The sequence below is a fragment of the Mesocricetus auratus genome, unplaced genomic scaffold (genome assembly GCF_017639785.1).
Source record: "Mesocricetus auratus isolate SY011 unplaced genomic scaffold, BCM_Maur_2.0 Super-Scaffold_100691, whole genome shotgun sequence".
Classification (NCBI taxonomy): Eukaryota; Metazoa; Chordata; class Mammalia; order Rodentia; family Cricetidae; genus Mesocricetus; species Mesocricetus auratus.
In genome coordinates this window covers 4,249,273-4,271,610 of record NW_024429267.1, presented here as the reverse complement: position 1 = coordinate 4,271,610, position 22,338 = coordinate 4,249,273, and the positions used below count along the sequence as shown (strand labels likewise).

Sequence of the window (22,338 nt, the reverse complement as noted above, 5' to 3'; positions counted from 1 at the left end):
TCTTAGCATAAGTAGCCACGTTTTATAGACTATGTAGTCATAGATTTGTGATGGATAGGGATTGAGAAATGAGGGATGAGGCACGTTGGGCCTCTGGGAGAGAGAGAGCAAGTGTCTTCCTTTCACGAATGTTCACACATAATTGGAGTCTCAGTCATTAAAAGAGATTGTGCTGTCCTTACTCCAGAGCCTGGCTTCCATTCTGAAGAGACTGAGAAGCCACCTGACATCTTACCTGATTGTCAGACCCTCAAACCAAGATACTCAGACATGACCACACCCCAGCTGTCCCACTGCTGCTCCCCAGCCTTTTGTCCTCTAGTGGCCCTGCTTGGAGAGTCTGTTTGGAATAGTTTCCTCCATTCTGCCCCTTCCCCCCCCCCCCCCCTCTGTCTTCACTACATGTCTCTGGGTCATTTACCTACCTGCCTTCCATCCAGCCCCTGGTTAGAGTCTGCCCTGGTCCCGCCAGCACCCCATCTTGGCAGTCTACCCTCCTGAGCCCAACTCTTCTGGCTACCCCTGTTACCTGAATGCTGTATGCAGCTGTCCCCATGTCCATGGTCATGCCATCACTGAGTCTTCCACTTTTTGAACCGCAAGCTTCCAGGAGATCCCAGGTATCTTTCCTAGGGCCTGGCAGGGGTCTGGCACATTGAGGATGTTAGGAACAGCTGGTGAGTAGGTGCTGTAAGGTTGACTGAATGAGAGAGTCTTTGGATAGCCCATTTGTAAGTATAGCAGGGAAAGATGGAAGTCTTCGGGGAGTGCTTCAGAGGCAATGTACAGGGAGATTAGAGTATGGTAGTTTTTACAGAACCAAGGGAGAAGTGCAGGTCCAGATGGTAAGGACAGGCCTGGCCCAGTGTTTCATGCACAGTCAAAGAGCTGTCACACCCTCGAGTGTCTCAGTTCATCCCTGCAGTTGTACCATCAGTAGAGATGATGGTTCATGTGTAGGTGATAAGGATAGCTAGGGTTAGGGAGCCAGCAGCCCTTACTCCCTGGGTAGGGGTTATGTCCAAGAGGTGTGACCATCTCTCTTCCCGTAGCCTGAGAGACTCCAGGGGACTCATTACTCCGTGCAGTCGGACATCTGGAGCATGGGGCTCTCTCTGGTGGAGATGGCAGTTGGGAGATACCCTATCCCTCCTCCTGATGCCAAGGAACTGGAGTTGCTGTTTGGATGCCAGGTGGAGGGAGATGCAGCCGAAACACCACCCAGGCCGAGGACCCCTGGAAGGCCCCTCAGCTGTGAGTGCCTCCTGTCCCCAGTTAGGACTGTAAGGATACTATTGGGGATTTCTGGGTGGCTGCTTCTTTTTTGGGTATTAGGCTAAGTCTTGGAGGAGAGGCAGGGGCCCTTAGGTGGGTGCAGAAAACAATTGTTCTTCCCAACAACACCTGCTATTTGTTGACTACTTGCTGTGTTTCAGGTGCCATACTTAGCATTTAGCAATATTAGTTTGCTTCTTAATACTGTGGATTTCTTTTTCTATTAAGGTAAGATTCACGTAACAGAAAGTCTGTATGTTTAATTATACATTTTAGTTAAGTGGTTTGTAGTATATACTTCTGTCACCACCACCACTACCACAGTCTTTCTAGAACATTTCCATTTCCATCACCCCTAGATCATCTTTCCCCATTACCAGTTACTCTTACTCCCCCCCCCCCCCCCCCAGCTCCTGGCAACCACTGATCTAATCACTTCCATCTTCATGCGTCTGCCTAGCATGCCCTAGCTATAAAACCAGCCTGCTCCTATACACTGCTATAATCTCTGTTTTAGAGAAGAAACTTAGGCACAGAGCATGTTCCTTGTAAAGAACCCTTAGGGTATGTGTGGTTGAATACATGTACACAGGACTACATTTTTTTTCAAGACAGTGTTTCTCTATTGTTTTAGAGGCTGTCTTAGAACTCACTCTGTAGAACAGACTGGCCTTGAACTCACGGAGATCCTCCTGCCTCTGCCTCACAAGTGCTGGGATTAAAGGTGTGCGCCACCACCGCCCGGCGGGGGAAGCAGTTTTTTGTTAAGTAACAAAGAACTTCAATGTTTTGATATGATGAAAAAAACAAGACCTTATTTTGATTTAGTGTGGTTTTTCTTGCCAAGGCCACACAGACTTATAAGAAGTGGCCAGTCTGACTGCTAAGGCATAAACTGCTGCACCACATGCTTCTGAGTGATGTACACTGAGATGCCTGGCTCTTAGGGAGTGTTCTCATACAAACATTTTTCTAAATTTTAACTTATTTTGGTGTTTTGATTTGTTTGAAGTTTTTTTTTGGGTACCATGTACCTTTCTATGTAAAGCAGGCTAACCTTTACTCCCAGAAATTGTCCCCCTGTCTTTGCCTCCTGAGTGCTGGGATTAAATATATGTGCCACCATACCTGAATAGCCTTTTCATTTTTATGCAACTTCTGCTGGGAATTCTCTTCTGACCAGGAGACCTGGTCTTTATCCTGATGACACTATGTGCAGAACAAATGCGTGAAGGGAGAGGCATCAGTGCTGATAACCAACCATTGAAAGGGCTGCCTTATGATCTTAGGGTAGGAAAGGAAGAATTAACAAGTTCTGGGCTTGAGAGTGTGGCTTAGTAGTAGAGCTTGTCTAACACTTGTAAGACTCTACCTATACAGTGTACAAAAGCCAAGCCCAAATATAGCCCTGCACTTATTTAGTTGTTATGTCATTGGCTGCTTTGTAAATGTAAGGATGGGAAGATGAATTGTCACTTGATTCCCATTCCAAAGCTCTGTCTTTTGCCTCAGTGGTCAGCTGCCTGAGGTCACACATCTAGGATGTTACTGAGCCCAGACTCATAGCCTGGCCTTCTGGATTCCCTCCATGTTTAGGCCTTGTCCTAAGTAGATTTTATTGATGATCTGTGCTCAGTCAACCCCTTGACTCATATTGACAAGGGGTTTCTTTCTTTTCTTTTTTTTCTTTGAGACAGGGTTTCTCTGTGGCTTTGGAGGCTGTCCTGGAACTAGCTCTTGTAGACCAGACTGGTCTCCAACTCACAAAGATCTGCCTGCCTCTGCCTCTCAAGTGCTGGGGTTAAAGGTGTGTCCCACCACTGCCTGACAACAAGGAGTTTCTTATCTGTATCTACAAATGTTTTTTATTCTTCTTTATAAATCTGCAGCATATGGAATGGACAGCCGACCTCCCATGGCAATTTTTGAGTTGTTGGATTATATAGTCAATGAGGTAAGTGCTGCCAGGTTTCCTTAATGTTGGGATTTATTTATTCTACTTAAGAAAGTAGTTATTAGGGCTGGAGAAATGTTTAGTGGTTAAGAGTGGTTAAGCCGTTCTTCCAGAGGTCTTGAGTTCAATTCTCATCAAGCACATGGTGGCTCACAACCATCTATAGTTGGATCTTATGCCCTCTCTGGCATAAAGTCATATGTACAGCCAGAACACTCATGCATAAAATAAAGCTGAGAAAAAAAAGAGTAGGGGCTGGAGAGATGGCTCAGAGGTTGAGAGCTCTCACTGCTCTTCCAGGGGTCCTGAGTTCAGTTCCCAGCAACCACATGGTGGCTCACAAACATCTACAATTCAATCTGGTGCCCTCTTCTGGCATGTAGGTAGAGGACCTGGGTTCAGTTCCAGCACCCATATGACAGCTCATAACCATCTGTAACCTGAGGTCCAAGGGATCTGACACCCTCCTTTGTAGACACTGCATGTGTGTGATACACATACATGCAGACAAAATTCATACATAAAATGAAAAAAACAAAAACATGGAAGTGAAAAACAAAATAGTTATGAGCGTGTTGGTGCACACCTGTGAGCCCAGTACTCAGATTGAGTTAGGAGTTTCAAGCCTGAGACCACTTGGACTACATAGTAAGATCCCTGTCTCAGAAGGGTATATGGGTGGTAAAACCATGGCTGATTTGGTCAGGATGACTGTAAGTTGTTCACGTGGTGTCATCCTGGGGATGCTTGTGCTTTACTCTTGGAATTGTCATCTCAAGATTCTCTTCTTTTCCACTGATGTTTGCCTGTCTTCATTTACTAGGCTGCTCAGTGCATTCTGAGCACAGGGAATGTGAGGAGCAATAATGAAGTCCCTAGTCTCCATGATGGTTGGGTGGGGTGGGGGAGTTGAGCTAATAAATGTAGAGCTGAAACATAATTGGTTTTGGTTCTTTGTTGTTTTTTAAGACAGAGTTTCTTTGTGTATCTTTGGCTGTTCTGGAACTAGCTGATAGATCAGGTTGGCCTGGAACTTACAGAGATCGGCCTGCCTCTGCTTCCTGAGTGCTGGGATTAAAGGCGTGCGCCACCACCACCATGCTGGCTCTTATTTTAAGTGCTGTTTTAAAAACTGTGGCTATAGAAAGAGATATGGGACATCCATTTTCAATTCTGTGAAAGAGGCAAATTATTTCTGGGTCAGGTGGCATGTAATCTGCATTACAAGCCTGTAATCCCAGCACCTGGGAGGCCAAGGGAGACTGTCATGCATTCCAGACTTGTTAGCACTGTAGAATGAGACACTGGAGGGTGGGGGGAAGAGTTGAATGTATGTGCCTACTTAAAGGTGATTAAAATTTTCACTCTTATTGTTACTCTTGACTGACTTAATATAAAGAGCCATCCACTTGTGAAATCCATTTACAGTAAATTTACATTAAGGAAGGAGGAGACTTGGTCTCTGGGTTTGCTTAAGAGTAGGCTGGGGCTGTACAGGGATGTGAGAGGGAGCCCAGTGTTCTGCAGCAGGAGCAGCCTTGGCGGTTTATGAGAAGGGGTAAGTGCTGGCATGTTTCAGAGGGAGCACTGGGTGCAGATAAGGCCGTCACCTAGCCTTGATTTCCTTAAGAAATCATAGGTTATCTTCTTTTCCTCTGAACAGACCCTTAAAGGCACAGGAAGGTCCAGTCACAAAGTCAACAGGGAATGTCCTGGTAACCCTAGAGGGGCTTTCCTGCCTGCCAGAGAGTTTTGTTTACTTCTCTATTGTGTGCAGAGCAGTGTGCCAAGCAGCAAGGGGCAAGGCAGAGCAGCGTAGGCTTGAAGGGTTTATCAGTGCAGTGTGGGCCATCCACCCTCTGCCTGTTAGGGAGGTTGCCTGGACCTGTGCAGCTCTGCACACTGCTTTCCCTACACGTTCCCATTCTGTTCTCCAAGCCAGCTGAGGCGGGCCAAACTGCCTGTGTGTGCCCTCTTCGTATAGGTAAAGAAACTCAGTCTCCCAGATGGGCAGTAGCTGCAGCAAACAACATAGCTACTTCTTTCCCCAAGTGCTGTCTTCCTATCATCTACCTCTGAACACCAGAGCCTTTGTTGGCCCCAGCCCTTTCTTGCCTGCCCCTTCTCGCTTAGGAGGAACAGACATTGGCTTCTGGAGATCAATTGTTTTCTCTTGAATATCCCACACCTTCTCAGCAGCTGGGACAGTTTGCAGAGTGGGGCTTGCCCAGGGCCAATGTTCTACAATGAGGGTGGTAGGTAGCTGATCTCAAATTGACAAGGTCTTCCTGGTGAGAAGGCTTGCTGGGCTTTTTAGTAGGGGGTTTGTTTTGTTTCTGAAATGCTGGGAATCAAACTTATATGCCGCATACATGCTATACAAGCTCTCTACCACTGAACTGAACCACACCTGCAGAACCAGTGTTTGTTTTAGATAGGGTCTCTCTCTCATTATGTAGCTGGGAATAGTCCCAAATGCCCCAACCTCCCTACTTGATGGGACTATAAGCGGGTAACATCCAACTGATTTTTCTTTCCTTCCTGCCTCCCTCATTCCCTTTGTTTTTTGAGACAGGGTCTCATTATATTGCCCTAGCTGGAATTCACTATGTAGATCAGGCTAGCCTAAAGATTCAAGAGATTAACCTGCTTCTGCCTCCTGTATGCTTTGGCTGTTGTCTCATTAGAGAAGGGACACCTTATGTATATCTTAAATACTAGCTGCTGGCACAGGACACATAAACTGACAAGATTCCCTAGAACTAGGATCATGCCAGAGACCTGGGAGCTGCAATATTTCTGCAACGTGGGTAATATTCAACTATACTCAGCTTTGTCAGTTAATGTTAGTAGCTTTCCCTGACTATTCAGAGTTCAGAAAAGGGTTTTTTTGATTTTTGGGGGTGCTGGCAGGCCTGAGTAGTGCTTCCTAGTTTGTGCATCCTTGAGGCTTCTGTTGTTGGTAACTACTGCTGGCATTCCAGGCCAGTCACCACTCTTATAGTGCCATTCTTACTCTGCACTTTAGTGTCTTAAATTCAGAGGGCTCTATAACTGATAGCTCAACCTTATTTCAGAGTCAACAGGGTGAGGGCAACATGGTTTGTTTAGTCATCAGAGTGGTAGAATACTTGAAGTGGTCCCAACAAGGTGAGCCAGGAGGAGCAGGACTTCCCAAGGCCACTTTCCTGGAACTGATGAGGGTAGCAGTGACCAGAGACATGGGTGTGATGAGGTGACTGGAGCAGGAGTCAAGTGTATCTCACATGCTGATGTGTTTGCAGCCTCCTCCAAAATTGCCCAGTGGAGTATTCAGTCTGGAGTTTCAGGATTTTGTGAATAAATGGTAAGTTTGCACCGTGTTTCTGACACCCCTGGTTTTCCCCTCTGCATTAACCCTAGCTGCACTATCCCCCTTGTAGTGCTGGGACTCATGGCTATCTGATCCTGGGTATTATTACTCTTACTTGACCTGGAAGGATCATCCTGTTGCTTTCTGACCTTGATTTAATTCGGCAAGACCTCATTTAAGTGCTTAGGCATGATGGTGTGCATAGAAGAGAGGATGAGCAAGGTTCAGGCTTCAGTATAAAGGGCAGCCATGCAAGCATAAGCAGTGTGACTGAGAACCAGTGCTCTGACACTAATCACTCTTTTTTTCAGCTTAATAAAGAATCCTGCAGAGAGAGCGGATCTAAAGCAGCTCCTGGTAAGTCTCATAGAGCCTGAGTACCCATCTGACTGAGCCTCTTTCTGCCCTGCCCCATCCCTTGTTCTTCAGTCAGACTTGGGGCTGCACAATGCCAGACATCAGTCTCCTCGGTCCTCTTATGAGTTATGGGGGTGGAGGGGGCACAGCTGGGATGCAAGTCAGGGAGGGGCCAGCATTCATAACCTTCCTGAAGACAGGCCTTTTTCTCGTTCTGCCTGGCTCACTTCACATTTCCTGAGTTACTTTTCATCTACTTCTTGCGTAATGGCAGCAGCACAGGAAGGTGATACTTTTTAAGATCCAGACTCCATGCCCTGTGCAGCCTTGAGTGTAGTGTACCTTCCAACCAACCAGAGTTGCTCAGAGAGACAAGGTTGCCCCAGCTTATATGTGCGGCAGAGGGTCTCTGGACTGTAGCTATCCTACTTGTTGCTCAAGGACCAATGCTAGAAGCATCTTCCAAGTGGTACCCAGGCCGAGACTTGCTTTTCCTTCCTGTTAGCTTTTTTGTGGTGGTGGTGTTTTTTTAAACAGCATTTTCTTTACGTGTATTCTACACACAGGTTCACGCTTTCATCAAGAGATCTGATGCTGAGGAGGTGGACTTCGCAGGTTGGCTCTGCTCCACCATTGGGCTTAACCAGCCTAGCACACCAACCCATGCTGCTAGCATCTGAGCCTTTGGGAAGCAGCAAAGAGGAAATTTTCTTCCCAGTGGCATGCCATGTTGCTTTCAGGCCTTTCCCATGCTTGTCTCTGTTCAGACGTGCATCTCATCTGTGACAAAAGATGAAGAACACAGCATGTGCCAAATTGTACTTGTGTCATTTTTAATATCACTGTCTTTATCACTATGGTTACTCCCCTAAGTGGATTGGCTTTGTGCTTGGGGCTATTTGTATGTTGCTCAAACACATGCCGGGCTGAACTGTAGTGAAACCCTGGTGACCTGGGTGGTCACTCTTTTACTGATGTTTGCACTGCTGTTCATGTTCCGTGACTCACTGGCTGGCTGCCTCTACTGTCAGGATTCTTGGACCCTTGGTACTTCACTCTTACAGGTGACCTCTCAGTCTGAGGAGAGGGAGCCTGGTGAGACCCTTCACAGGCAGTGCATGGGAAGCATGCTTTGCTGCTACTGAAATGAGCATCAGATTGTGTATATCATGTTATTTTTATTTTTTGCTTTTGGTATAGAGCTCAGTAATTCCCATCCAAAAAAAAAAAAAAAGAAAAGAAAAATCTAGCCAGAGCCCATCACTGCCATGATAGCTGGGGCTTCAGTCTGTTTACTGTGGCGATTTTTAGACTTCTGGTTGTATTTCTATATTTATTTTTAAATATACTGTGTGGGGTACTTAGTGTGGTGTATGTCTCTTAAGTTTGAATTAGTGTTTCTAAATAGGTGGAGTTATTTTGAATGTCACAAATGGATCACAAATCAGTATGTGTCAGAGTTCTATCTTTCCTTCAATCCAAGCACCAATGCTATTGTAAACTACGTGTATAGTGCCTACAAATTGTATGAAAACCCTTTAACCATTTTAATCCAGATGTTTATCAAATCTAATCTCTTATTCTAATAAAAATACTGTCAAGTTAAAATAAAAAGGACAAAAGATATTTCTGCTTTTGTGGCAGGCCTTTCAATGTCTCTAGACTATGGGAAATGAAGTGATTTAGCCATGTACTGAAGTAGGGGAAAGTGAAGACAGGAACACAGTTGGAAGGCATAAATGCTACATATGAGGATTTCTGTTGCTCATATGAACACCCTGACTGAAAGCAACTTGGGGAGGAAGGGGCTTATTTCATCTTACAGCTTGTAGTCAGTCCATCATCCAGGTAACTCAGCGAAGGAGCCTGGAGGCAGAAACTGAAGCAGAGGCCATGGAGGAACCCTGCTTACTGGCTTGCTCTTCATGCTTGCCGAGTTTTTCTTTTTTCTTTTATTGTGTATACAGCCTTCTGTCTACAGGTACCAGATCTCATTCAAGGTGGTTATGAGCCACCATGTGGTTGCCAGGAATTGAACCTCTGGAAGAACAGTCAGTGTTCTTAACCGCTGAGCCATGTCTCCAGCCCGCCGAGTTTTTCTTATAGCACCCAGCAACACCAACACAGGGATGACACAGCCACAGTGAGCTGGGTGCTATTACATCAGTCATCATTCAATAAAATGCACAAGCCTGTCCACAGGCCAATTTGATGGGGGCATTTTCTCAATTGGGGCTCTTCTTCCAAAATGACTCTAGCTTGTTTTGAGTTTACATTACAAACTAGCCAATTCACAGGGCATGGTAGCATATGTGTCTTTAATTTCAGTACTTGGGGAACAAAGGCAGATGGCTTGGTATATACAGTGAGTTCCAAGATAGCCAGTGCTTTGTAGAGACCTTGTCTCAGAAAAAGAAAAACACACACACACACACACACACACACACACACACACACACACACACACACACACACACACACACACACACACACACACACTGCCAGCTCTGTGCAGTAGTGTGCTAAGGGGTCAACTTCAGTCTTTGGATCAACTATACTCAATGCAGAACAGTGACTACCACCTTTCCAGGACCTGTGAATAAGTAGTTTCTTTGTGGTTTCTATTGTGAAAAAACACCCTGACCAAAAGCAAATGTAGGAGGAAAGGGCTTACATATCCTGACTCACAGTCCACTGAAGTAAACCAACGTAGGTACTTTCAAACTAGGTGGGAACCTGGAAGCTAATTTAGAGGCAGTGAAATAAGGCTGCTTACTGGCTTGTTCAGGCTTTTTAATTATAGCACTCAGGACCATCAGCTCAGGGGCTGGGCCCTCCAACATCAGCCACAAAGAAAATACTCTACAGGCTTGCCTAAAGCTCAGTCTTACAGAGGCATTTTCTCAATCAAGGTTTCCTCCTTTTAGATGACTGTAACTTGTGTCAAGCTGACAAAAACCTAGCCAGCACAGTGGGGTTGGGCATCTGTCTTGAGCAAAATCATAAGCTATGATTTTTTTCTCACAGATCATTCCTTATTTGTAGCAGTGCCTGCTTGCAGTTCCGGTAGCCATTCTCACAGCAGAGCAAGCCTTCATCCAGGTCTAGTCGTCTGCTGTGCTATACTGGGAAGTGGGTTCCTTTCACTACTTATAGAGCTAACTACACACTCCAGGGAGAGGTACTCCCAGTGCTGAGGTAGCTGTAAAGTCAGAAAAACAAGATGTGGGGTCTCATCCTTAAGAGTACTGCTGTGCAACTGTGAGGTAATTTAGATACCAGCACTCGCATTAGAAGCTAGACATCCCACAAACATTTGCAACTGCAGCTCTGAGGAAATTGAGCTTTGTACCCACATCTACTTACACACATGGTAGTGTAACAGCCCAGGCTGGTCTTGAACTCACAAAGATCTACCTGCCTCTACCTCCTGAGTGCTGGGATTAAACAAGTACACTACCACTGCCTGGCATTTTTCCTCTAGTTTATTTATTTATTTATTCTGGTTTCTGTGGCAGGATTTCTCTGTGGCTTTGGAGGCTGTCCTGGAACTAGCTCTTGTAGACCAGGCTGCCCTCAAACTCACAGAGATCCGCCTGCCATTGCCTCCCGAGTACTGTGATTGTGTGCGTCACCACCACCCAGCAATTTACTTTTTTTTTTTTTGGAGACAGGGTCTGTTTATGTTGTCCTGGCTTTCCCAGAACTTGCTATGTGGACCATCACATTGGCCTGACATCCTGCCTCTGTGAGTGCCCATAGTAATGACTAAAATTGTGTTTTGGTTTGGTTATAGTCCAGGCTGGCTTCAGTGGATGGCAAGTACTCCTGCTAGAGAATCTCAAAGCCTGAGATTACAGGTGTGTATATGCCAAAGCTGGCTAAAACTTTAGTCCCCTGAAGTTGACTGTGAATTGTTTCATATATTTGAGCAGAAAAAACAAAACATTTTTGTGGCTTGCTGTACACTAAACCCTGCGTGCTAGGATTAAAGGTATGCACCTCCATCACTATTTTCTTCAGATAGGGTCAGTGAACCCGAAGCTCACTGGTTTCAATAGACCAGCTGGCCACACAGCTTCAGGGATCGTTGGTCTCCCTATCCTCAGTGCTGGGGTTACAGACATGTAACACTATGCCCAGCTTTTTACAGTTTTGGGGATTCAAACTCAGGTCTTCATATTTGTATGGTAGACACTTTAAAACCAAGTCTCTCCTATTCACAAGTGTGTATATACTCTTTCACATAAGCCCCAGGGCCCAAGGCAAGTGCTAGATTTAAAAATTTAGTTTGTAAAACTAACCCTAGCTCTTGTCTCCCTTTAGGAATCAGATTCTTCCTCTTCTTCCTCCTCCTCCTCCTCCATAGGGTTCCTTGTGCTCAGCTTCAGTGTGGTTTGATTGATTGATGCTTCATTGTCTACATGCACTGACATCTGTAACACAAAAACATCTGCATTACTAAGAGGGCGTCTCAAAACAGCACACTCTTTTTTTCTTCATCAAAATAGCAAATTCTTTAAAATCAAGTTTCATTTGTGGGGTTGGAGAGATGAACAGCAGTTAAGAGTGCTTGTTGATTGCAGCTGGCAGTGGCACTCGCCTTTAATCCCAGCATTAGATAGGCAGAGGCAGGTGGATCCATGAGTTCAAGGTCAGCCTGGTCCACAGAGTTCCAGGATACACAGAGAAATCCTTTTTTTTTTTTTAATCACATTTTTGTAACTGAGGGGAAAGAGCATTATCCTGTTTCTTGTTTCTCCCATTACTGAAAAGAGGTAAGAATAAAACGTTAACTGGCTCTCAGTTCTTTTAGAAACCCTCAGCAAAATAATTATGTAGACTACGTGGTTTATCACAGAATTTCAAAAATATGGTATGTTTAGAAAGAATATGATTGTACTGTCTTTTTGTTTTGTTTTGCTTTTTGAAAACTGGGTCTCTCTTTGTAGCCTGGCTATCTTGGAACTCGCTCTGCAAACCAGGCTAGCCTTGAACTCACAGAGATCTACTTGCCTTGGCCTCCCAAGTGCTGGGATCAAAGGTGTGCACCACCACCCATCGGCTTGTATTGGCCTTTTTAGCCCTTGCTTTGTACATGAAGCCACATCCACACAGAGCAGCAACTATGACATAGTCCTAAAATATTCCTAAATGAGCCACGTTTCACCAGGCGGCAGTGATGGTGGTGGTGTATGCCTTTAACCCCAGGACTCGGGAGGCAGATCTTTGTGAATCCAAGGCCAGCTTGGTCTACAGAGTGAGTTCCAAGACAGGCTCCAAAGCTATACAGAGAAACCCTGTCTTGAAAAACAAAACAACAACAACAAAAAAGGAGCCAGTTTCTAAACAGTATGTGGGGGTACATGCCTGTAATCCTAGACAGAGATCAGAAGGCAGCCAGCCTGGGTTTATAAGACACTGCTTCAACATAAAACTCACTATGACTACCAGTTTCTTGGGGTTCACGTGAATGACTGGAAATAAAGGAGTAGTCTGAGTAACTGGGAAGGCCAGGTGTAGTGGTGTACAATACAAGAACAGAGGCTGCTTAAATGGGACAAAGTATAAAAGACAGGCTATTTATTGCCTGATAGATTAATGAAGATTAGCTATTTATTGAACTACAATATTGAGGAGCTGGAGATATAGCTCATGGGGAGGGTGCTTGCTTACCATTTATAAGCTCCCAGGTTCAATCCACAGTAAATTCCCTCATGCCCCAAATATTTGATTGGCATTTTCCAGGGTTTGATAATGTGCTATACAGCATTTGCTAAACGCATGCAGCAAGGGAACAATGGGACTCCACATTATCTAGAAGCCTGTTCTTGACTAAACTTACATCATACTGTATAGGTGCAGGCTGAGAAGGCAGCGTCTCAGTCCCTCTTCGAGAGCTTATCATTGATTGGAGGGCCAATTCTTCCACCTAGGAAAGAAGAGAGAACATTTTACTGAGTAGTCTGCTGGGGTACCAAAGTGAGTGAATTCCGTTGGATGCTGTAATGGTTGGCATCATGAGAGGAAACTGCTTCCAATCCCAGGACTGTTCCAGAAAGGCAAAGGGCGTTCTTAACCTGTACCAGACAGGGTATCACTATCTAGTTCTGGTTGTCCCAGAATTCCATGTGTAGACTAGGTTGGCTTTGAACTCACAAGAGATCCCCCTGCCTCTGCTTCCTAAGATCTGGGAGTAAAGGCGTGCGCCACTACACTAGGCCTGAAGAGATACTAGATGGAGTATGTGGCTTTGGCAGGCTTTGCCCTTCTCCCCATTGCCTCTGCCTTACTTAAAACCATTAGATTACATCCCGAAGCTAGCCCCCATGGTCCATTTCTTATTTGGCCAATCCCTCCTCCTGAGGCAGATTACTAAGGTCCAGCTATCAAAGATCCAACAATCAAAAACTCTCCTTGGTTCATCTAATTAACATGCCCAATTAAAATTAAACACCCTATCCTAATACGAGGTTTTCCCTTGTACCTTTATAAACTATTTTCCTATGGGCCATGTCTTTCTCTTCTCTATCCAGAGGCAGTCATTTGTCCTAAGGGACAAATACTCTTGCCCTCTTTCCTGAGTTACCTTTCTATTGCCCCTCATCCTCAATCTCCTGCCTTTGTCTCTTATTCCCTGCCCTCTGACCCTCTGGGGCAAATAAATCTTTGTGCTGAGAACTTGGTCTTACGGTATACTGAGTGAACTTTAAGGTTCCCTACATGGCTTTACCTGCTTTTTTTTTTTTTTTTTTTGGTTTTTCGAGACAGGGTTTCTCTGTGGCTTTGGAGCCTGTCCTGGAACTCGCTCTATAGACCAGGCTGGCCTCGAACTCACAGAGATCCGCCTGCCTCTGCCTCCCGAGTGCTGGGAGTAAAGGCGTGCGCCACCAACGCCCGGCTTTACCTGCTTTTTTGATACTGGGTTCCTATGTCTAAACCTTGCTGTCCTGGAATTCACTCTGTAAACCAGGCTGGCCCTGAACTTAGAGAGATGCACTTGCCTCTCCTTACCTTTTTTTTTTCTTTTTTTTAATGAGGGGCTTTCTAAGTGTTTAGCTACGCTGCAGGCTTCCACACCCCACAACCAAGCAGCTCAATGAGGAAATGCAGGCACACCACTGAAAAGCCAGGTATAGAGGGGTCAGAGAGATGAATCAGTGGGGTTAAGACTAGAGAGTCTAGGTTCTATTCTCAGCACAAATATGGTGGCTCACAACCACCTGTAACTCCAGTTCCAGGTAATCCAGCACCTCCTTCTGTCCTCCTCAGACACTAGGCATAAACGTGCTGCACAGACATACATGCAATAGATACAAAATTACATACACGGATAGATGTAAAATTAAAACAAACAAGCCCGGCGGTGGTGGCGCACGCCTTTAATCCCAGCACTCGGGAGGCAGAAGCAGGCAGATCTCTGTGAGTTCGAGGCCAGGCTGGACCGACAGCCTCCAAAACAATACAGAGAAACCCTGTCTCGTAAAACAAAACAAAAAAAAAAATTAAACAAAAGATACAAACAGACAAAGACATAGATGAATATATATAGTCAGGTGTAGCAATTGCATTCCTGTAATCCCAGAACTGAAGGAGGCAAAACGATCACAAACTTGAGACCAACTTTGGCTACAGAGAAGTTTCCAGACCAGTCAGTCTCAGTTTCCAAGCCCCCTTCTCCACCCCCCCCCCCCCCCTCAAGTCAGGGATCAGCTGGCTCCACAGACACAGATGGACATCCTAGGCCTGAGTTTGTCTACACATTAATGAGAAAGTGAAGACAGAAGATCAGAAAATGCATGTGTTTCCTGGAGCATCAGGGTACCTGCGTTTGGCAAGTCATCAACATATAATCATTAGGTGCAGTAAGTGTGAGCCGTTTACAACCGCCCTGAGGAAAACTGTTTATCATTTTCTGTACCACGAGTATACAAGTTCAGTTTGTAAAGGTCACTTATATTTAAAGATCTTGCATACGAGTGAGGTTCTGGGGTTACCATCATCTTTCACAGGGGTCAAATTATCCCCTGGTCTAGGGAGTGATCAAGGCAAATGTAATTCTGCGTTCCTCCTAGGCAGTATCTGCTCCTGAGAACTCTACGGGTAAGTTTCTTTCCCAGGCCTCATTCGCACCCTAGGAGGATCTAAACTCCCTTCTAGTTTTGCAACACTAAAGTCCTTTCCAGTGTATATAAATACCGGCGAGAGTCAGCGGTGGGCTTAGGGGGCTAAGCTGAAGACCTAGAGGTCGGAGCGGAGGGGAGCAAGCTGCGCTGCCCGGAGCTCTACCGCACGCGCCGGACAACCGCTAGGGGTTGCGGCTGGAGGGCGGCTAGCTCACCTTGAGACGGTTCAGTTGGTCGTGAAGGGCCGCCTTTAGGCGCAGCAGGGTCTCCTCCTCCTTGCGAAGCTCCTGTAGTCGGCTTAGCATGCTTTCATCTGTTTAGGCCGCGTTCTTCTGCCGGGCGCCGGGTGATGACATCACTTCCGACTCCCGGAAGGAGGCATTGAGTTGCTGGATTATTCTCTTCAAACCACTTAGTATGGGTTCGGTTTAGACAAGGAGACTGAAAGAACAGGATAATTGAACTCCAAGGAACTTGGAGATTCAAGTCTGTTGCTGGTCCCTGAAAATAAAATTGGGCAAACTCGTTTCATAGGCCTCAGGAAGTTAAATTCTCATCGGAGCACTTTTTTTTTTTTTTTTGGTTTTTCGAGACAGGGTTTCTCTGTATTGTTTTGCAGGCTGTCCTGGAACTCACTCTGTAGACCAGGCTGGCCTCGAACTCACAGAGATCCACCTGCCTCTGCCTCCCGAGTGCTGGGATTAAAGGCGTGCGCCACCAATGCCCGTCCTCACCGGAGCACTTTAAGGGTGTTTTCGAGATAGGGTTTCTCTGTTGTTCCTTTACTGACCTGGCCGACCTCCAGATCCGCCTGCTGCTGCCTCTGGAGTCACTGCTAACCTGCTCAGCACTTCTATTGTGCTCATTTGTTCCAAATGGCTTTACAAGAACTGTAGACATTTGCAGGCATAAACCAAACTTCTAAGGCGGGCGTTGGTGGCACACGCCTTTAATCCCAGCCCTCGGGAGGCAGAGGTAGGTGGATCTCTTGTGAGTTCGAGGCCAGCCTGGTCTACAGAGCGAGTGCCAGGACAGCCTCCAAAATAATACAGAGAAACCCTATCTCGAAAAAACAAAAAACCAAACTTCTAGTTCAAACCTTTAAGCTCCCACTTTGCAGGTAATGAAAAAGCTAATATATTCCAATTCCAGTTCCCCCTCCTACTCTTCCCAGAAGCTCCACGGAGAAGGTAAGGCCTCGAATAGGAAGTCTATAAAGTCTGTCCCATCATGGAGACTAATTTTTTTCTGGGCTTAACTGTCTGGTAATGGTTTCAAATACTACAAAGGCAACAGGGAAATCAAGGTCAACTGTAGGATGACCAGATTGACGTTAGATGAGTAAACATCTGTGTCACTGCTGGTTAACACAACTAAGACGTACGTAGCTCCCAAGGCTACCACAATTGAGGGCAGATGTTTCCTTGTTCCATCATGCCCACTTCATGGAACCGTGCACTTCCACTGTATAAAGGTTTGGGAAAATCTCAAACTCATTTTGTATCAGGCTATAATGTGCCTAAACAGAATGAGACACTAAAAACAAAAAATGTCCTTGTTCTTTATGCAACCCTGATAGCCTAAGCTTGGATACCCAGAACTCTTATTTCTAGCCACTCATCCTACAAAGGGGGAGGGAGGTCTTGGGAACATTAAGATTCACACAAACTGTTTCACTGTATCTTTGATCAGATTTTTTATTCAAATAGGCTGTCTCTGTTTGCACTATGGAATGAAACAGATTTCAAATAGTTAAGCAGCAGGCTTTTTCTCCTCTGTGGTAGTTTTCTTCCCAGCTGCTGGCTTCTTGGTGGTTGCAGCCTTTTTCCCTGCAGGCTTCTTCGGCTTCTTGACATCCACAGGCTTCTTTTCTTTCTTACTCTCTGTAGACTTCTTGTCTGCTGCCCCTTTCTCTGATTTGGCTGCCAGGGCTGCTGCTGCTGCTTCCAGTTTCTTCACCCGGAGTTTGTGCTGCAACACAGACAAATAGGAAATTAAGAATTAAATGCTCAACCCTTAATCCCAGTACTTGAGAGAGGAAGAATCTGTCAGTTTTAAGAGCTGCCTGGTGCACACAGTGATTCCCAGGACAGTCAGAGGCAGTGTGAGACCATGGGGTGGGTAAAAAAGATTGACAATTCCCGACACAGCAAATTATGCCTTACATTTCTGGCCTGGCGAAGAATGGTATTCCTGCGCATTGTCTTTGCATAAGGGTTCAGCTTCAACATGATTCTCAGGTTCTTCAGTGGATTCTTCTTCAAGACTCTACGATGAATCTTCTTGCTATAAAGAGGTAGCACAAAATCAATTAACACGTATACCTTTAAAATTTAAAGGTTAAAGCATCAGGTTATAGCAAGAGCTTTAAATATCCAAACTTTACCGTGGTGCTCGGAGGGCTCTTTGGATCTCTGGGCTTTTCAAGATTCTGCTAAGGTCTGTGTTCATCATCTTGTGCATGGGAAGGCTGGGAAGAAATTATAAAACTCTGAATTCTCATCTTCTAACTGAACATACATCACAAGAACTATATTTCAAATGTGCAAACTCTCCAGGTACAGAATTTTCCACCTGCTAACTTTTGTAATCATGGATTAGAGACATACTGTTTATCCCCACAATGGGAAATGTAAAAACCCAATGCATAATTTAGGAACATAAATCTAAATCAAGCCGGGCGTTGGTGGCACACACCTTTAATCCCAGCACTCAGGAGGCAGAGGCAGGCGGATCTCTGTGAGTTCGAGACCAGCCTGGACTACCAAGTGAGTTCCAGGACAGGCTCCAAAGCCACAGAGAAACCCTGTCTCGAAAAACCAAAAAAAAAAAAAAAAAAAACAAATCAAAACAAAACAAAAAAACTAAATCAAGTGCCATTATAAATACACAGTCTAGGCATCCACGTATCCATGTGCAGTAAATATAGGAAACTCACTCACTTATAGTTACTCTTGAGGGAGGCCGCCTTACGCCAAGTGCCATACAGCTCATCTAACTTCCGGAAGGCACCCTCAGTCCAAATGCAGAAGCGTCCCACATGCCCACCAGGAGCAAGTTTCAAAATGTTCAGCTTGCTTACATTAAGCAGAGTAATACCTTCAAAGGCAAGGAAGAATTAGTCTGTATTCAATCAACAAGAGAAATACAATTTTTAGGGCTTAATGAGTTACACAAAGCACTAAGTCTAATAAATTGTTAAGTTCAAGCCTTCATGGTGGAACTCACTCATCTAGGAATCAGAACTTCCACAAAATCATGTTTATTTCAGAAACACGGACCATGAAGTGGAATTTCATCATTACCAAAGCTGAGTGAGTGTATACCAAACAGGGAATTAAAACATAACACTGTCAGGCAGTCTTGGGCCATGCCTTTAATCACAGGAGTTCGAAGTTAGCTTGGTCTACAGAGCTAGTTACAGGACAGGCTTCAAAGCTACAGAGAAAACCTATCTCAAAAAACAAGAATCTTTAACATTAGAAGATTTACCAGGGATGTTTCTGAAGGCCTTGATGATACCATTATCTTCATTATAGATGATGCAGGGTCCCCTGCGCTGGATACGTCTTCGGTTTCTCATTTTGCCCTTGCCAGCTCTCATTCTCTGAGAGGCATAGACCTATAGAGGGAGCAGCTTTAATATTCTGATCAAGGCATAAACTTGCTTCCAGGTCTTCAGCTAAAAAACCAGGACAGAGAGAGGTCTCAAGCAGGTAGAGGCACTTTCAGCCAAACCTGATGTTTGATCCCTGGGACTCACAATTCTTTGTTAGTATTTCACATTTCACCTCAGTTACTAAAGGGTTCTGACTTGCTCAGTAACAATTTTCGTCAACCTTCTGATTCAGCTTACTGACAGCAGGCAACTGTCACTGAAAACAGAGTAGGACGCAAATTACAACATCATTGCAAGCAAAATTGTACTGTATCAAACACATTCTGTAAGAAAATAACAGAAACTCCTGCAAGTTCTCTTACACATACACAAATAACAAATGTGATTAATAGTAGTGTTCATATAATACCATTTTTTATAAACACCTCAAATCTATACTCTCATCTTTGGATCTGAGATTCCTAACATCTACCTCCTATCAAAACTAAATGTTGACCCACTCACCCTTTAAACCAAAATCTAACAGCACTGAACGGTAAATGTGTATGTTGAGCCTACCTTTTTGATGTCATTCCAAGCTTTAAGTTTCTTAAGTAGCTGAACAGCCTCCTTGGTCTTCTTGTAACCTTCAACCTTATCTTCAACTACCAAAGGGAGTTCAGGAACTTCCTCAATACGATGACCTATCCAAACCAAATTCAATACTTAACAAGGTCTCGACTCTTTACACACAGACCCAAAGCAAAACAGCATCATCAGTCAAGTCAGAATTTCCACTAATATCATGTGTTTCAGAAACACGGACCAATTAAGTGGAATTTCATCATTTTGACAGCTAAAAATACAGCAGGAATTTGATGGGAGCTATAACCAAGGGCTTACTAGACCAAAACAAGCAGAACTGCTTTTAGTAGACACCAAGAGGGATAGAATTCACTCAGGCTAATCACCTAACAGAGGTTTCCATGAGAGGTATAAATTATGTCTTGTATGCAATCATCACAGACCTTTAGACATCACCAAGGCTGGTAAGGCTGAGGCAGCCAAGGCAGAACAGATGGCGTATCGCTTTTGGGTTGTGTTCACTCTGCGGTGCCAACGACGCCAGGTTTTGGTTGGTGCAAACATGCGGCCTCCCCGGCACATCTGTTTTCTTTGTCAAGAATTATACAATTTTTCAGTTGTGGAGAATTAGTGAGGTTATGACTTGCTCAGTAACAACATTCGTCAACCTTCTGAACCAGCTTACTGACAGCAGGCAACTGTCGCCATGAACAGAGTAAGACGCAAATTACGACATCACTGCAAGTAAACCCCCCATCAAACATCTCCAGACTGTAGTCTAGAGGTTCTGTTTACTGGGGACACTAGCACTTTTACACAAGATTCTAAATATTATTTAACATTAATAAATGAATCCAAGTCAATCGTTTAATTGCAAAGAATCCTAGTACAGAAACAGGATACATTTCCAAAGGCACCCTGGCCAGAACGGTGCGTTCCACCACCTCGGACTCTGGGAATTCGAGCCACAGCCCTGCCAGTACCCCAAGACTCAGCACTGGTTTGATGACCTAAAATCAAGAAGAAGTATTAAGTACTAAGCCACAACAACCCATGGCTTATTTTATGCATGTAAAGGCAGTATCAGAATAGCCAAGGAAAATCACATGGTTCAGAAACACGGACCAATGGCATTTCATCACTCACTGCAAAGAAGCCCTAACCATGATAAATGTAAATCCATACCTGCTAATTCACTCACGGCATAGGGCTGTCTGTTGTTTTTCCTCAAGTTTGTGTGAACAAAGTTCACAATATCCGGTCGAATGGGTGCTTTGAACACAGCTGGCAAAGTGACATTTTTGCCAGATGACTCCCCTTTTTCAGAGTACACCGATATGAGGGGACGGGCACAAGCCTTGGGGGGAAGAAAAAGCTAACTCAGACACAACGCAAGCATCATCTCCTGTATTTGGAATCTAAATTTTAAAATACAGTTTAACGAGTTGCCACCAAATATAAGACTACTTGTGATATTACACTTTGTGAAGAACTAGGTACTGGCAGGTGTTGAGAAACAGGGGTGAACCAGTACATTCACTTCACAAAAGGACAACAGAACCATATCATGTTGTAATACTCACTTGAGAAAATAAAAAGATTTACTGACAATGTTGGAGGCAAACAATACTCAAAATCAGAACTAAATGACAAAGACACAGGCTGAGTTTATATACACGCCAATTTGTGCTTGTTTAGCAAGGATGGGAGCGTGCCAGAGGTTGTTAGCAGGTGAGGAAAATCAGAAACCCTGTACCAAACCCATAGTTCAAGAAACAAGACTATCGTTTCAATAGTTTTACAGCCAATGAACAGCTACAGCGCGAGTATCTGTCATTTTAAGAGAAGAATATATTTTGAGTGAAAGTTTGAAGATGCTGTTCAGTGAGGCCATGTAAACTCCACCGACCCCCCATTTCAAACATTGCCTTCTCAGTCTCATTTGCCCAAGGCTCCAGGCCTCTTTTCAAGCTCAGAAACGAAACAGGTCACACTTTCAGAACTCTTTGAAAAGACACTCACCTGAATGGCCCACACCACCTGCCCACTTCCGTTTCACCTCTAGTCTCCTACATTCTTTTCCAGGTTCTTTTCAGAGACTCGTTCATCTTACCTTTCCTCTCTCCCTTTAAGTTCTCAACTCACCGGCCAACCGATCTAGTCAATTTAAGATACACCTCGGCCATGTCTTCAAATACTAATTTACTGTGGTTAGACCAACCTTATCCCATGCATTAGGTGGAGCACAGAAAGACAGTTGTGAAAATAACATGATTACTAATGGGAACGAGCTTGTAGCTCAAGCCATGCAGGTTACATCAAATAAGAACATTACTTTTCAAGCGGCGAAGACTTTGCTTTTCTAGAAAACATTTCAAAGAGGAAGAGACAGCCTTTGAGAACTCCTTTTAAAAGGCATTAACACTAATTCCCTCGGCGCTTTCCTTCGAGATAGATATACATTCGCCGGCCGGCAAGCACATGTCACGCCACAAGGCCCATGCCAAGTTGCCGTCGGGGGAGTCAGCAGCAAGGAGCTCGGCTTCCAGATGCCCTTTTGTCCTAACAACTACGGAAAGCGAGGATCCCAAAGGCCGCTCTGTCGTCCACCCCGCGTTGTCTACCACGTTGGCTCTAAGATGGCTGCCGCAGCGCCCACAACCCAGCTCCCTGCCATCAAAGGTCTTAGGTTCCCTTCCCAGGTCCTCTTAGCCTGCCGATCCCATGTTCTGATCCCTTCATCCTCCCCCACAGGCCCCAGAAACGAAGGTAAAGTCCCGCTGAGAAGACCTCCACTCACCATGATGGGGAGAGGAGAAGGCCACGCTCCTCTCAACCCGGCGGATCCCACAGGAAAAGGAAGGACCTAGCACCTACCCTCCACACATATCCTTCCTCTCGACTCACATCCGGCCCCTCCCTAAAACCAACTCGGAGAACCAATATATTTCTTTATTACTCTGTAAAATTTGAAAACATCATATTATTACTTCATATGTGTTAAAATCTGTATCTATTTTTTTCTAAAGCTAAAAAAACTGGTTAGAAAAGAGGGACTCTTTTCCGCGGAATAATTCGTAACTCGACAAGA

The 22,338-nt window shown here is 44.8% G+C and overlaps 3 protein-coding genes and 5 non-coding genes across 9 annotated transcripts in view; 1 reads left to right on the top strand and 7 right to left on the bottom strand.

Moving 5' to 3' along the window:
• Map2k1 (mitogen-activated protein kinase kinase 1) overlaps window positions 1–8,564 on the top strand; it is a 66,468-nt gene extending 57,904 nt beyond the window's left edge. For both annotated transcript variants that reach the window (XM_005075560.4, XM_040739429.1), the window contains exons 7-11: window positions 1,053–1,254; window positions 3,165–3,229; window positions 6,514–6,575; window positions 6,893–6,938; window positions 7,505–8,564. In XM_005075560.4, the coding sequence (XP_005075617.1) occupies window positions 1,053–1,254; window positions 3,165–3,229; window positions 6,514–6,575; window positions 6,893–6,938; window positions 7,505–7,618 (489 nt within the window). In that variant the 3' untranslated portion in view covers window positions 7,619–8,564. The remainder of the gene's footprint in view (window positions 1–1,052; window positions 1,255–3,164; window positions 3,230–6,513; window positions 6,576–6,892; window positions 6,939–7,504) is intronic.
• Window positions 8,565–10,841: 2,277 nt separating this feature from the next.
• Snapc5 (small nuclear RNA activating complex polypeptide 5) lies at window positions 10,842–15,425 on the bottom strand. Its single transcript, XM_040740169.1, has 3 exons — window positions 15,280–15,425; window positions 12,784–12,870; window positions 10,842–11,374 (listed from the first exon to the last, which is right to left on the bottom strand). The coding sequence occupies exons 1-3, from the start codon at window positions 15,367–15,369 to the stop codon at window positions 11,261–11,263; spliced, it is 291 nt and encodes a 96-aa protein (XP_040596103.1). The 5' UTR covers window positions 15,370–15,425; the 3' UTR covers window positions 10,842–11,260.
• Window positions 15,426–16,735: 1,310 nt separating this feature from the next.
• Window positions 16,736–22,179, bottom strand: Rpl4 (ribosomal protein L4). Its single transcript, XM_040739564.1, has 10 exons — window positions 22,048–22,179; window positions 20,433–20,604; window positions 20,151–20,257; window positions 19,691–19,829; window positions 19,242–19,366; window positions 18,557–18,686; window positions 18,007–18,163; window positions 17,451–17,534; window positions 17,230–17,350; window positions 16,736–17,035 (listed from the first exon to the last, which is right to left on the bottom strand). Exons 1-10 carry the CDS (start codon window positions 22,048–22,050, stop codon window positions 16,817–16,819), a joined length of 1,257 nt encoding a protein of 418 aa, XP_040595498.1. The 5' UTR covers window positions 22,051–22,179; the 3' UTR covers window positions 16,736–16,816.
• Window positions 18,300–18,371, bottom strand: LOC121137686. The gene has a single exon (XR_005874997.1). It is a non-coding gene; the product is annotated as a small nucleolar RNA SNORD18 (small nucleolar RNA).
• LOC121137688 lies at window positions 18,880–18,978 on the bottom strand. The gene has a single exon (XR_005874999.1). It is a non-coding gene; the product is annotated as a small nucleolar RNA SNORD16 (small nucleolar RNA).
• Window positions 19,444–19,515, bottom strand: LOC121137685. The gene has a single exon (XR_005874996.1). It is a non-coding gene; the product is annotated as a small nucleolar RNA SNORD18 (small nucleolar RNA).
• Window positions 19,892–19,990, bottom strand: LOC121137689. The gene has a single exon (XR_005875000.1). It is a non-coding gene; the product is annotated as a small nucleolar RNA SNORD16 (small nucleolar RNA).
• On the bottom strand, window positions 20,327–20,394 carry LOC121137687. Its single transcript, XR_005874998.1, has one exon. It is a non-coding gene; the product is annotated as a small nucleolar RNA SNORD18 (small nucleolar RNA).
• Window positions 22,180–22,338: the final 159 nt, after the last annotated feature.

Coding starts and splice junctions, on each gene's coding strand:
- Rpl4 (XM_040739564.1), bottom strand. Junction 18,687..19,241: donor CTTGGAATGACATCAAAAAG/GTAGGCTCAACA, acceptor CTCCCTCTATAG/GTCTATGCCTCTCAGAGAAT. Junction 18,164..18,556: donor GGCCTTCAGAAACATCCCTG/GTAAATCTTCTA, acceptor TTGCCTTTGAAG/GTATTACTCTGCTTAATGTA.
- Snapc5 (XM_040740169.1), bottom strand. CDS start 15,369: ATGCTAAGCCGACTACAGGAGCTTCGCAAGGAGGAGGAGACCCTGCTG. Junction 12,871..15,279: donor ACCAACTGAACCGTCTCAAG/GTGAGCTAGCCG, acceptor CTTCTTTCCTAG/GTGGAAGAATTGGCCCTCCA. Junction 11,375..12,783: donor CTGCACCTATACAGTATGAT/GTAAGTTTAGTC, acceptor TTTGTGTTACAG/ATGTCAGTGCATGTAGACAA.